Raw genomic sequence first — 14,783 nt, forward strand, 5'->3', positions numbered from 1 at the left:
AGGCTTGTGGTCTAGAATATCATTACCTTAATTACCCTTTTTATTCTGTGTGTCTGTTTCCTTTTTTTTTTAGGTACCTCTCTCCTACGAAGTCTCCTAAGAAAAAAGTTTCTTCCACTTTTGTATATTCTTCTCCAGAGTCACAGGCTGCAGGGTTAAATCAGTCTCAGAAACCTCATAAATCAATTTCTTTGTCATATTTCTATAAAAAAGGTAGGTGGATTTTAAAAGCTACTTTTCAACATTATCTCTTGTTGAATTTAGATTGGGGTGTCTAATCTTGGCAACTTTAAAACTAGTGGACCTCAACTCTCAGAATTCTAGGAATTGAGGTCCACCAGTCTTAAAGTTGCCAGGTTTGGACACTCCTGCAGGTGAGGGGGCAGATGAGCCAACTGCACAGGGAAGTCTCCTGCGCCAGTCTTTTTTGCCTGGCAAAAGCCTCTTCTGGCTGGAGGGAAGGAAGGACTGGAGACAGAACAGATATTTAAGGGATGTTTCAATCCATTGCCTCTCTTTATCACCAACTTTTTTGTAATTTAAAAATAGTCCTGAAGTATATTTTAATTGCAGCATTATGTAAATTATCAATATTTCTTAAATATTTTAATGCATTTCTTGATATCTTCTATAATTACTTGTCCATGACATATGAGTCGGACAATTTTCTTAAATATAGAGTTTTACCAAATTAAAACATCATTTTATTATTATATTTTACTAATTCCTAATATGTTTCTACAAATTCAAGCAATGATTTCAGATTACTAAAAACACTTCTGCTGAAATCACAGCAGAGTTATTAGAAAAGAAGAGCTTCTATACCATTCTCAAAAGTGAGAGTCTTTCAATAAATATGCTGACTTTGTACAGGCCAATATAATTTTTGCTGTGATTAAAATAACACATACACCTTGTTACATTTCTGGAGTAAACTCTTAAATATATTCTGTACATTATATTACATTATCTCCCTGTGTCTCTATAAATATAAATATAGATTTGACCTTGTTTGTAATTTATAAACAAATCTCTCCTCCAGTGTATTGCTTGGCTTATAGACGATTAAATAATTTATGTTTGCGTCTTCTGCCTGACCATCCTGAACTTGAACATTTGATATGGACCCTTTTTCATCACACACTGCAAAATGAATATGATCTGATGAAAGACAGACACTTAGACCAGGTAATACATTTAACTGGATGGGCTTATTTACTCTTTTACTTTTTTTTAATTTAGATTTTTCCATGCTCAAACAATGGCAATTTTACATAACATTATGTTACATTACATTGCCTTAAGCCTATGAGAAAGTTGATGATAGGCAAGCAAAAACAAATGATACCATTATCCTTTCAGTCATGTCCGACTCTTGGCAGTTCTGTGGGCCAGGTCTCTCCACATCTTTCAATCTTGTTCTACTTTGAGCATTCTTGTGCTTTGGCTGCTGACAGCTTTGATGGTGTCCAGCCACCATATTCTTTGACAGCCAGGTTTCCTTTTACCGCTAACTCTTCCAAACATAATTGCTTTCTTCAGTGAATTGCCCCACATGACATGGCCAAACAAGCAGTAACACACAAATGGAAAGACAAGATTAGAGGGAGTATGAGTCCATTATATTCCTTAAGGATTATTTATCATTGAAAGCTAGTATCCCTATTTAGAGTGGTAAGTTTAGGAAGTAAAGGATTCAATATCATTCCCATGTTTGGCATAAAATTGGTGTTTATCTATTTCTCATCTTAAATATCTACATGAACCTTTCTCAGGCTGGTGCCCCAATTATTTTGGAGTACAGTGTATAAAGGATTTTGGTTTTTTTTGTTAAAATGGTATTTAATATTTCATAGCTTTATTATTCTTATGATTGTATTATCTTGTTATGTTTGTTATTTCAATTGTTTAAATAAACTTTACATATTTTAAAAATTAAATGAGTGCTCCAGTAGCTAAGGTCTCAAAGCTTTTTCCATGCCTGAAAAGTTGGGGCTGAACTTTCTTTAATGACAAGTTGTGATGGCTCCTCTCTGCATTTAAACAGATTATGATGTGTTCCATGTATGGCATATGTAAGGTGAAGAATATTGATCTCAGGTTTAAAACTATTGTGACAGCATACAAGGAACTCAACAATGCAAATCAAGAGGTATGGGACATTTTTTAGCATTTTTTGTATTAAAATAACATGTTCTCAAAATTCCAAATGAATATGTGGTCAAAAACTAAGCATAATGTCAACATTAATTATTATATCACTATATCCAAGCATGAAATGCCAGTTAAAAATACTTCCCTCATATTTTATTCAGTATACCACCTGTCTAAATTTGAAAAGGATGATTTTTTTAAAAAGGTGAAATTCACTGAACGTTGATTATTCATTATATTTTTAATTCATTCAGGACCAAACATTTTCTGAATAAGTCATCCTCAAATTAAGGAAGCTAACATTGTTGGGGGAGGAAGTGTGAGCATAAGAATTTTCCAAAGAAGGAAAATCCTGTACAAATTAAGTATAACAGATGTTACAAACAGATATAGCTATTGGAAGAAATCATTATATAGGACTGATGCTTAAATTTCTAATCAATTTCGTCTAGACATTCAAGTGTGTTTTGATCAGGGAAGGACAATACGATTCCATTATAGTCTTCTACAACATGGTATTTATGCAAAGACTGAAAACTAATATTTTGCAATATGCTTCCAATAGGGTAAGTAATTATGCGTATATCCTCTAATGAATATTTCTCAATAAAAATTGACAAAGCCCCATAGCGCTAATTTAAAATTTCATCTTCCAGCCTCCAACATTAACACCCATTCCTCACATTCTACAGAGCCCTTATAAGTTTTCTAATTCTCCTTTACGTGTTTCTGCTGGAAATAACATCTATGTCTCACCTTTGAAGAATCCCAGCAAATTTTCTGAAGGGCTATTGTCACCCACAAAAATGACACCCAGAACAAGGTTAGTAAATTATTCCTTTAAGCAACTAAATCAAACACCAACCTAAGCTGGATAGATATTTTTCAATTTTAATAGAAGTGATAACATTCTGCTCTTCTTCCATTATAGGAAATATCTATTTGATTAGACATAAAAAGTTGTTTGTACAATCTGCACACCCTCATCCTCAAAAAGAAACCTTGCTCCCATAAATTCTCTATATATTCTATATAGACATTCTGGATGTCATGTGAATGGCATTCATAGTTTCCTAAACTTTAATATATTTGTCAATGAGCTAATAGAGCCTCATGTGGACTTTTCATCTTGAGCTGTCTATGGGGGGACACCTAATGAGGCCAAGGGAACCATAGGTTCAAATAGCTAATTGGGAGGAATGATCGGTTCTATCCTCCTTTCCCTCTGTTCTCCCCTTGGCCTCCTTACTGCCATCCCTGCTGCTTGCTAGTAATTGCTATTTTGTCGCTCTGACATTCACGTAGCAGGCCTCAATTGCTGATGTGAACAGCAACGCCCTTTTCTTGATCAGGTGGGGATCCAGTTTCCATCAACTAGCAATCCCTTGTTTTGCTGCTGTTTTTTACCCATATTTTATTGTAAAATAGTTTTTCTGGAAAGATGCAGTGAAAATAGTGGTCAAAGAAACACATTAACACTGGGCTGAAAGAGAGCCTGCCCCAAAGAAATTAAAAACAGAGCTGCACTGTCCTAATGCTAATATGACAGTACTCAACAGGGCTAGAAAAACTTTAGGGCACCAAATGGGGGCAAAGAAGATGGCACAGTTGTTTGAAAGGGAATCTGCCCTTCCCCCTCTGCAAAAATTGTGTAAATGAGCAAGTGCTTCCCACCCAGTTTAAGCTGGCTGCTTCTGGGCAGGTTTTAGGGCATTCTGGTAGATAAACTTACTGACTGACCAGGGAAGCTTATTTTAAAGCACCTTTAAATTTATGGACCCCTACATTCCCAAAGTATCCTTCTAGTAAAACCTGGTGGAGGCTTGAATATTTTCCTAGAAACTACATGTGTGGCAAAACATGAATGAGAAGACTGTTTCACAGAACTTCCATGTATTTTTCTGATTATTATTGCGAAGAAAGGTACAATTATGTTTAAAGGTTATGCCTCATGAATATGATTTGAGTATTTAGAATTACCATTTTAGATTTATTGTCAGAGAAAGGTATCTATTCCATCTCAAGCTAAGAATCATGATTTACTCTAAAAAAATTTGGATCAAAATTTATCTTTATGAATCTCCAAAAATTGAGACAAACATCAAATCCAGATTAATTTATCTGCATGTTTGAATAATTTCTGGATGGGCTTTTGACTTTGGCATAATCAAAATCTAATGAGTGAGGCTCCTTTTTAAAATATTTCTTTTTGCCTTTTCTGTTTTCAGAAAGTGGATCCTGTTTTGGCACTGGGAATTTGTAAGATAGATATTAATATTATCTATATATCTGTTTCCCCCCCAAAAATAAACCCTATCGCCAAAATAAGCCCTACTTAAGAGCCTGCACAGCTGGCTGGTTGCTTGCGGTGCCTTGGCTGTGAGGCGGGCTGGAGCTGCTCCATGCACCCCACATCGGCATATCTCAGGGCCTCCACAGCCAGGCCATCCACGCCCCGACACCTGCCTTGCGACGGCAGCACCAACAGCAATGTGCAGGAGCCCACGTGGCTGCTGACCCACTTCATTGCGAGAGGCTGAGTGATGTGCTGGTGCCACAGCCAAGATGTGAAGCAGATGTTGGGGCGTGGATGGACTGACTGCGTAGGCCCTGAGATAAGCCAATGGGGCAGCTCCACCACCCTCCCTTGCAGTGGTGGCACTGGCACACTGCACGGCCTCCTGCCCCGCCATGAGCAAGCAGAAGAAGTGGGCTTCTTCTATGCATACATGGGGGTGGGGGTGGAATAAGGCACCCCCGAAAATAAGGCCTAGTGCTTATTTTGGGCCCCCAAAGAAAATAAGACCCAGTCTTATTTTCCTGAAAACACTGGACAATATTATATAAATTGCTTTATATTAATATAGCTTTTATGTCTATGTAGTGTGTAGTCTCAGACATCATTTCTAGAAAAAAGATTAAATACTTTTTCTTTTATCTTGTCCTATAGAATATTGGTTTCAATTGGTGAATCCTTTGGGGTAAGTTTCTTGTTTTGAGTAATTATTTAAATTAAATATATTGTATTGGGGTTTGCTCTACATACAGCTGAGGTTTTATGTTTCTCCTGATATTTTTTTGATGAAAAGTAATTGAAAGTCATAGTTGACACTGGAAGAAAAAACAAGACGCAATGTGTTATGACCCAGATGGTCAAGGCAAAGCTGGCCTCTAGAGAGTCCTTTATTGCTATAAGTAAATGTTCCAACAAACAGCCCTCCAACGACCCCACGCTACCCTGAAGCAGCCACCCTCTCTTCCCCAAACAACAGCCCATATATAACAAAGAAAGTCCACAGAGTAGGAGCACACTCACAGGGTGAGTTCCAGGGTCCCAAGAGTCCATCCAGCTAAGCGAGTTCACGAGACACACTACTCCACAAGGCAAAATCAAGGTGCGAGACAAAAGGCAGTCCTCAGGGCAAAGGCAAAAGGCATGAGTCAAGGCCGGGGAAGTGTAAGCCAAAACAAACAATTGGTCCTGGCAAAGACTAAATCCCTGTGGCTTCTCCTTAAGTCAATCCACTCCAGGTGTTCCTTGTGAGAGGAGGGAGGCAACCTTCTATGGAGTAGCCTCACAGCCCTTCTCCGAGCTTGCCTATGCTCTGCTCTCCGTGCCCTTGGATCCGGGGGGTGGGGGTGGGGGGGGAGGGCAGAGGGTAGCCTTATCAGAAGGGATCTGCTGCCTATCAGCACCCGATCCTCCCCTGTGTATATGAGTGCAGATAGCTGGTTGACACCCACCCACATACACACACACACACACTGCCTGAGGGGTCTGGGACAGCATTATCCTGAGTCCCAGGCCTCTTCAAACATGTCGTCCCCGTCGGACGGTCCCAATTCCACCTCTTCCACCGAATCAGGCTCCAATGGCCCCATGACACTAGGTTTCCTCTTGCCTGTTTTTCTGTTCCAGAATTACCAGATAGGTTTTATTCCCAACTATTAGTAAGGAACAGACATTCATTAGTAAGAAAAGGGTTCAAACAGAACCATAGGTAATGGTACAAAAGATTGTAGATCTGGCTTTGAGGAAGGGAAAATGGAAATTGTCCTGAGAAAGTGGAAAGTGTGAGAAAGAAACTCAAGATAATACCGTCTCAGTTTTATTGTAATATGAGATGAGGCAAAGAGAACCTCTTGACAGGCTTTCCAGGTTCTGGTTATCCTACTCTGGAACAGTAAAGGCCGTTCCTGGAATCCCTGCTGCTTCTCTTTCTTTATCTTGCTTCCTTCAGAGGGATGACAACTGCCCTCATTAGCAATGTCAATTCACCTCCAGAGGAATTGGAGCCCAAATATTTTGTGGCCATCAAAGTGCATGTCAATAAAGGAGAATATTTACAGTTCAGGATTGAAACAAAGGTTTCTTGATGTTCTCTGAGCTTGGTTGCGTTCTTTCTTTCCTTACGTTTTCTTTTTCCCCCGTGAATTGGATTTATTTAAAGATGTTGATGGTTTTATGGGTGTTGTCTAATTGACCTTTTTTCATTATGGTGAAGGTGTTATCTACATATCTGATCCATTTTTGAGTTGCATTTGTGGGAGTGCTATCCGATTCCAGATGTTGCATAACACCTCCATTGACAAAACTCTTTGAATTATGACTCAGATTATCAAGATTTTAGGTTTCCATTTAATTACGAACATTGAACAAGTGTGGTAATCAGAATGGAATGGGGTGTTTTGTCAAATCTTATGCCGAAATTCCCAAATCTCTTGACAGAATTATCTGTTCAAAACAGGATACATCATTAATTTGTACAGCCTTAAAAGCTCAGTCCTAATTTCTTTTAATTACTCCATGGTTTTTTTGGGATGCTTAGAGATCAATCACATTATACTCCTGTTCTGACTCAGCCTTCATAGAAGCAAGAAACAGATTCCCTGCAAAGAAAACCCCCTTTATTTACACATTGAGAATTAACTGCATTTACCAACAGAAAGTCCTGGCAAGAGTCCTGCAAGAAGTTAACTGAAACAATAGTCCTTATCCACTCATTATGATAAATGCAAGGTTGTGAGCTCCCAGCTGGAAGGCTGCAAATTAAGTCAGTTCAAACAGAGAAATAGACAAACCTCAGTTCTGGCAAGGCAGTCTTTGTCACACAAAACACACAAGGAGCAAACTTTCCAGAAATACCAAAGGTTATCTGCGACAACCAAACCATTCCCCTTTCCCCTTATTTATTCCCCAGCCAGGGAGGAGGCATTCAGCGTCCATGTTTGTTTTGCTTCCCAAGCTGGCTCATTGTCCTCCATTGTTCACCTATCTGCTCTTGCGCATACGCACATCTGGAACAGGCCTCAGCTGTTCCTCCTCCTCACTCATCTCTGACTCCAAAGGCATCTGCCTCTCTGCCTGATGTTGAGCATCCATCAGAGCCTTCCCCAGGCTCCAGAACTATATATATACTTTATGTGGTCTTCAGGGATACTCTGGAAATAAATTTTTAAAAATTACCATTTCTTTAAGCCTAGCAGCTCCCAACTCACTTTGAAGATGCAGCCAGAAATAGCCGTCTTTGGGGGAAAACAGTGCTAAGCTTCAGCTTTCTAGTGCTACACAATAGAGCAGAGCAAGATCTGTTTGGGCCAAGAGAAAGACAGCTTCGTCTTCCTTAACAGAATATCAGAATAACAGAAGGTACCTTGGAGATCTTCTAGTCCAATCCTCTGCTCAAGCAGGAAACCCTATACCATTTCAGACAAACGGTTGTCCAATCTCTTCTTTTTCTCACCTTGAATGTTTGAAAACCCACAACTTCTGGAGGCAAGTCGTTCCATTGATTAATCAAAATTAATTCCTTCTTTCTGCCAGGGATACTCAAATTAGTTATAAAGCTGTTACTCTTGGTTGCTTGGCATTCTGAACGAGAGCATGCATAGAAGTTTGGAATATGCTGTCAATTTGTTTTAAGAGCCCGATTCATATTTTCTCTTAAAGGAATTCCACTTAATACCTATCCAACTATATGTAAAAATAAATTATCTTTTTAATTATCGTCCTGGTATTCTAGAGTTCTGAAAAGTTTCAAAAGATAAACAAGATGGTATGTAACAGTGATCGTCATCTGAAACGGAGCGCTGAACTAAGCACCACTCCTAAGCCTTTGAAGAGATTGCGTTTTGATATAGAAGGCCAGGATGAAGCTGATGGAAGGTGAGCTGATTTCTGAATAAAATAATGCAGGTCTGTATTAGTGGCCCCACCTCAGTATCTAGGTTCATTCATGCAGAGTTTTGGCTTACTATGTAGAAACCCATCTCTGCCATCTAGTTTATGGCAGAAATGTTCTAATTTTTAATGAGATTATGGTGAAAAAAGACATGATTACAAAGTCATCAGAATAGTTTCATTTAATTTTCATTAAATTTATATGTGAACTCAATATAATAAATTTTAGTTTTTGATTCATATCTCTGCATTTCATTGTATTGCAATGATTTGTGTATAAGAGAATGGATGGTATATATAGATGGGGGGATCAATTGATTTTATAAAATAGATTATTTTATTAGTTAATGCTATTAATCCTAGCCTGCCTGAAGTCTGTCTTTTGGCATACCCAAGCATATGTGGACAGGCAGATATGTCCCATGCATCTTTTAACTAAGCAACAGGACATCCTCAGGATTGATTCTAACTGGATTGACACCTTTAGGTTGATATGATGTAGAAAATGGACATTGGATAGGATGTTTGTTACATCCATTTATAAGAAAAATCTCACTTTAGTCCACTTGGATGCAGTGGATAAATTTCCCTGTTATTTGCATCATTTATTCTATTTGCATATTGATTATCATATGGGTACAAATGATGTAATTTATACCATTAGCATAATATTGCTATAGACCAGGTATGTCCAACATTTGGCTTGCCTGGGCTGCATTGAGTGAAGGGGAATTGTCCGGGGCCACATATAAAATGCTTCATTGCAGAGTCGGCTAAATGTTCAGACTGAATTTGGCATTTTATTTACCTATTGAGTCCTTCCCAGCAGCCTGGGATAGGAAGATGTTGATGTTTCATGGTGTTAGAGGTATTGCAGGACGTAAGCTGTTTTGAGTAAAGCTGCCTTTTGCAATTGACTGATGTTAAGTTTGTCAATGCCGATGGTGTTCTGGTGGTGCTCCAATTGTTTTGGGATTGCATCAATTGCATTACTATTGGTACTACTTTTATTTTCTTTTGTGTGCATATAAATAACAAATTTCCTTTATTTTTAAAAAAAATTAATAAAATCATGGGCCACATTACTACCTGTCTAGGGCTGCATGCAGCCCATGGCCTGGACATGACTATTATAGATATGCTGTCTAATTCAGTGGGCACTCTCCCTTTTTTTCTAGCTAGTCCGTAAATTGTTTATTTTCTTCAAATTTTATTTTTAGTAAAAACAGTATATAGACGCTAAAAATGGAATTTGAACACTGTTAAACTGATATATCTCTCTAACAATTTCCCCCTGCCCTCCTTGGTGGTTCTGCCTGCTGGGCTTTGGTGGTTTTCTTGCCCTCCACACAGGGAACTTTCAGCTCAACTGGACTGCTTCTTGAACTGTTTTCTGCATATACATATACCACTTATTGGTTCATTAACATATTAGTTTGCAGGTTCCCGATTTCAAAAATTGTTGCTGTCTTAGCAACTTAGTAATGACTAATTGTAACTTAGTTAGACATAGTCTTAGGTCTACTTTAGTTATACTAATTAATGATGGCAGAGCATCCTCTGAAATAGGGCTGTTGTGTTGAAATTGGAAATTCTGTGTAATTTATTTTTGAAAAAAAATTGAATTTTAAGTTTTAAACTTTCATATAAAAATGAAAGTATAGTCTTACTTTTCAAAGGACATCTGCATAGGGAAGGCATGTTACCCAAGCAGAACAAGAAGATAACTTTGATTTATTCAAAGTTTCTACATGTGGCAAATATGCATCTGAAGTGGAATTATTCAATTTGATAATATAGGTATTCCAGTGTGAATTGCCATTTGCTGATTAGAGCTGTCTAGAGCAGACCTGGGCATTTTATGGCCCACAGGCACATCCGGTTTGCAGATGGTCCCAGTCTGGTCTGTGATGGTGATGATGCAGTGGTGCTGCTGCAGGGACAGGGTGGCCGGGGGTGGGGCAGCAGCCCTTCACAAAAATTCTACTTTCTCATGTAGCCCCTCGACAAAATTAATTGGCTGCCCCTGGTCTGGAGTCACAAGTTATGTGCAACACACCCTGGAATCAGAACTGTATAAAATGTAGAATTTCTCTTCCCTTATCTACAGGGAACATCTTTCTGGAGAGTCAAAATTCCAACAAAAGCTTGCAGAAATGAGTAAGTTTTTGTACTGCATGAGAATAATTATAAATTACTACTGGGGACAATTGAGGTGTCTAATACAACAATGGGCAAGTTCCTCACTAGTGCCATGTATTTACTGGGCTTTGGGGGTAATGGTTCCCAAGCACATAAAGCAACATGCTATAATTCAACAGGCTCAGCTAGTCACTGTTTAAATACCTCATGTAAAAAGGAATCGCCATATGCCGTTTGGATTCGAGTCAACCTTCAGTATCATTTGGCCTGTTCTTTAGCTTCCCACCACCTTTACTTTTCCTCTTCCCCAGGAAATCGCTCAACCTTCGTTTTTCCCACCCCGAAATCCTTCTGTGTCCAAAAGAGAAGAACCCCATTTCATTTCATATCTTGGCCACTTTTTAGTTCATGCATGAACAATTTTATGAATCCCTAACTGCTACATTTAAATCAAAGGTCAACCAGTAATACTTATGAGTTTTCATACGTTTGAAATAGTTTCAAATGTTATTTTGCCCTGTCTTTAATTTTACATTATTGTAATCTGCTGAAAGAATAATATCAGAATCCCCAAGATGTAACAAAAATCTAGGTACCTGCGTTTCATGAGGATTCTGCTTTTAATTTACTGAGCCGAGATTAGCTGCTTGCATGTCTTCCATTTTATTTTAGCAAATATCTTATTTATCACAGTATATGCTAACATATTTAAAAAGGAGTACTGTTTTTGTTTCTCTAGCATCTACTAGGACTAGAATACAAAATCAGAAACTGAATGATGGTGCTGAAGTTTCAGACACTGTACCGAAGTGAACTGCTCGAGACCCAGGATCTGCACTGTAGCTTTGATTTCTACTACGTTGTTTTGCATATATTGCGTAGCTAATTTAATTTAGTTGAGTTTCATGTTTTTCAGTGTTTCATGCTATGACATAGGATATGTATTATCCATTTAAGTGTTAATTTATACATATTAGTTTTCAGTAAAATTGATTTCCCAGTGCATTGTTGTTGAATTATATTATCTTTTCAGTTTTTATTGAACTACTTTGTTTTAGATATTCGGGTTCAATATACAAAATGCACTAGTATTTTATTAAGAATTGCCATTTAAATGTTAGACTTGATGCACTATTAATGTTTGAGGTCCCCCTCCAAGGAACAGCCAACACTATATCAAAGAACTGCCTGCAGGACAGAGTTCTACAATAATTTATACAATTGGTTTTATAGTCATTAGTTCTGGATGCCCCCCCCACTCGCCTGGGCAGTGCACTTAAGTATAGTGTCTAGATCAAATACATATTAAATCATATGTTATGCTAACATTTTTATCTTTTTTCCATCTTAAAACTCATACACAAATTAGAAATTTGACAGCCTGGTTGAATGTTATTATTTTATTTCAGTAAAAAACGACTGCAACAAAACACCTACACTGCACACTCTTATCTGTCTCCTGAGCAGAGGTGTGTAATTCTGTAGCTGTCACTCTTTAGTCTGTTAGTTTTGTAATAATCAGTAGTCAGATTGCAAACTCAATATAGACTACAAAAATAAAGTTCTGAAATTTTATTAACAGTAACTATTAAGAGTTGGCTAACCTAAACTATCGTAACAATGTATTTTGACAAATTGAACATAGGAATATTCTGTATTCTAATAAAAATTAAAGATTAATAAAATAATTTTAAAAATAAGAATGAGAATCATTAATAATATACAATGAAAATTATTTAATATCTTTTATCCTGAAGTTGAGTTGCTGATATAATTTTATTTATTGGCTCGCTAGCTATAATTTAGTAAACATGAAATAGAAAGCAATTAAACTTTCAGAAATATTTCATACAGTGAACTTAAACCTGGAAAACTGGCTGACGGAATGCAATCCACATTCTCTACATCCTATGAATCTGTGTTTTCCCAATAAGTATAATAAAGCATAAGAAAATAAGCACTTTAATGTTTAAATGTATTACCTTATGAAATATACTATTTAAACTCAAATTCAAAACCTTTGATATTTCAGATTTTAGTTTAGCATCTAGGTTGCTCATTGTTTTGTGAATCTATTCATTAGTGTAAACAAATTCTCCGACAAACAATTATTTCCCTCCTTACCTGAATTTATTTGCAATAAATGTCATGAAGAAAAACATATATATTTACATTTTTATTTAAAATTTCAAATCATAAAAGAACAGGACTGTGTGGAATCATCCTCATTCTTATAGTCTTAATATGATTTTTAAAATCAGGTTATTTCATTGAAAGTTTGGGTTCTGGCGAAAAAGTGACCCAATATTACTTTATCTCATACACAACTTTAATTAACTAGGGACAATGATATATATTTAGCTGTTTCAGGATTAGACTGTTTGGAAATACAAGAGCAAGACATTTATTTCTTGCCTCAGGCATGCCCCTTGAGCTTCCCGTGCTCCTGTTTGAGAACTTAAATTCTTAGACACTGTAGCCACTCTGTATACAGTCTTCACCATCGACTCTTCAGTTTCTCATGAGCAAAACCTCCTACCTCAAGCAGAATCCCTGAAGGTTTGACCAGTACTGTTTATAAGTCAAGGCAGATTTAGCAATAGCTTTCAATGTTACATATCCAGCAATTGTTCCACTATTAGAATTAGTTACTTGCTCTTAAATTGTAAAAAACTCTTAATAGAAAGAAGTAAATATTTGTATCCCACCAATTGGGCTATTTTTTCACTCTGCAGAGGATATCAGTGCCATTGTCTTTTAGAAGATAACTAACATTAGCACTGTGAGAGATGGCCTGGCTGGAGAAAAGATTCTGCCCAAGAGAGGTGAATAATTTTACAGCAAGATATATGACTTTTCCTCTATCAGCCTGTTGCTCCAACCTGTATTCTAAAAATAAGTGTTCCTCCTGGCCATCAGTCCCAGATTGGAAATTGTTAAACTAAATCAGTTAAAAACTAGGAAAGCCTCTAACAATGACCAAATGCTGGCCAAATTGTTATTAAAAATATTGATTGATGATTTTGCCATCTGCTTCTTTATTCATATATCAATAATACATCCCAAGTATCTGAAGATTGAAACTGTTCTTTCACCATTCTACTTTTCAAGAAAAGCAACAGTCGTAATTATCACCCAGTAGCATTTCAGTAAACTAGATAGACACTTTCGCTTTTGTAAGATTGGTTTGTCTGGGACAAAAAAATTATAGATGTACAAGTTGGCTTTAGGGAACGGATGACACAAAGTTACCTAGCATAGTTTTAATTTTATTAAATCTCTAATACTTTCATAATTGCTGTGGGGTTCCAGAGGTTTAATCTTTTGTGGGCTTCCCCTTCCCTTCTAATTTTCCAAAGCTCATATTCCTATTCATAGGGTAGCAACTTCAGCTGTTGGTAAAAAAAACTGTTGCTTTCATATTGGGAAACCTGCAAGATACTGTAGCAACTGTCTGCAGATATGTTATCTGTGGGCAGGCTTTTCCTGAAGCATGGAAGATTATTTCAAGATATTTCAAGTATCTAGTATCTGTATCAAAATTTAATTACTTAAGATCAGTTGTCACAGTAGGGAGCCAGAATGCATAATGCTCTTTTTAAATTAGGTTTATGAGAAAATTATCATGACATCAGAAATACAAGTAATGATAATGAAACTATCTTTCTTCATTATTAGGCAAGGGTTTTACTTCAGTTTTTAAATGCTCCAACTCGACTGGCTTTGCTTATGAAGTTCTTCATGAGGTCATGGTCCATTTCTGCAAAACCTGGAGACTGAGTAACGACAGTCAGGTGATTGATGCAAAACCGGAAGCAAAATTCCTCTAACTCCTAGAAATGGAGTGTTTACATATTAATATACACTACTAAGTGTGATGTTGTTCCACATAATCACTATAGGTGGCAGGTCAGGGCTGAAAAGAAGATAACCCTAAAATGGGAAAAGAAATCTGGGAACAGAAAAACAGCTTTCATAATCCATTCCATTAATTAAAAATCATCTTGCATCTCATAGCTAACTGAAGTGCCAATTTCTCACTCATGAAAATTTTCCTCTGAGAGGGAAGAAAATTACATGGAGTGAGAGTAATGTTCATATAAAAAAAACTTCAAAACTATTTCAACAATCCTACAAAATATGAAGTAAGTAAAAAACCATGATAAAGTATCAAATCATACTCTCCTCCAAGTGTCCTTGCCTTCCCAATCAGTGAAGAGCAGATTCCCAAATGAAATGACCCAAAAGGCTTTCAATTAAATTGTTTTCCTAAGCTCTAATTTACACCTCTTTGTCTTGGGTCCTC

At 37.1% G+C, this 14,783-nt stretch overlaps 2 protein-coding genes across 14 annotated transcripts in view; one reads left to right on the plus strand and one right to left on the minus strand.

Moving 5' to 3' along the window:
* RB1 (RB transcriptional corepressor 1) overlaps positions 1-12,165 on the plus strand; it is a 74,548-nt gene extending 62,383 nt beyond the window's left edge. For 4 of the 6 annotated variants that reach the window (XM_058183842.1, XM_058183875.1, XM_058183893.1 and 1 more), the window contains 9 exons: positions 74-213; positions 1,043-1,188; positions 2,048-2,152; positions 2,607-2,720; positions 2,811-2,977; positions 5,105-5,135; positions 8,178-8,320; positions 10,446-10,495; positions 11,217-12,165. In XM_058183842.1, coding sequence (XP_058039825.1) covers positions 74-213; positions 1,043-1,188; positions 2,048-2,152; positions 2,607-2,720; positions 2,811-2,977; positions 5,105-5,135; positions 8,178-8,320; positions 10,446-10,495; positions 11,217-11,290 — 970 coding nt within the window. In that variant the 3' untranslated portion in view covers positions 11,291-12,165. Of the gene's footprint in view, positions 1-73; positions 214-1,042; positions 1,189-2,047; positions 2,153-2,606; positions 2,721-2,810; positions 2,978-5,104; positions 5,136-8,177; positions 8,321-10,445; positions 10,496-11,216 lie in introns of those variants that run through there. The other 2 variants (XM_058183850.1, XR_009155162.1) reach the window with 2 other exon arrangements.
* Positions 1,196-14,783, minus strand: part of LOC131198818 (RCC1 and BTB domain-containing protein 2-like) — a 51,665-nt gene continuing 38,077 nt past the window's right edge. For 5 of the 8 annotated variants that reach the window (XM_058183937.1, XM_058183960.1, XM_058183928.1 and 2 more), the window contains one exon: positions 12,310-14,310. In XM_058183937.1, the coding sequence (XP_058039920.1) occupies positions 14,170-14,310 (141 nt within the window). In that variant the 3' untranslated portion in view covers positions 12,310-14,169. Of the gene's footprint in view, positions 1,537-12,309; positions 14,430-14,783 lie in introns of those variants that run through there. The other 3 variants (XM_058183942.1, XM_058183953.1, XM_058183968.1) reach the window with 3 other exon arrangements.

This window comes from Ahaetulla prasina, chromosome 1 (genome assembly GCF_028640845.1).
Source record: "Ahaetulla prasina isolate Xishuangbanna chromosome 1, ASM2864084v1, whole genome shotgun sequence".
Classification (NCBI taxonomy): domain Eukaryota; kingdom Metazoa; phylum Chordata; class Lepidosauria; order Squamata; family Colubridae; genus Ahaetulla; species Ahaetulla prasina.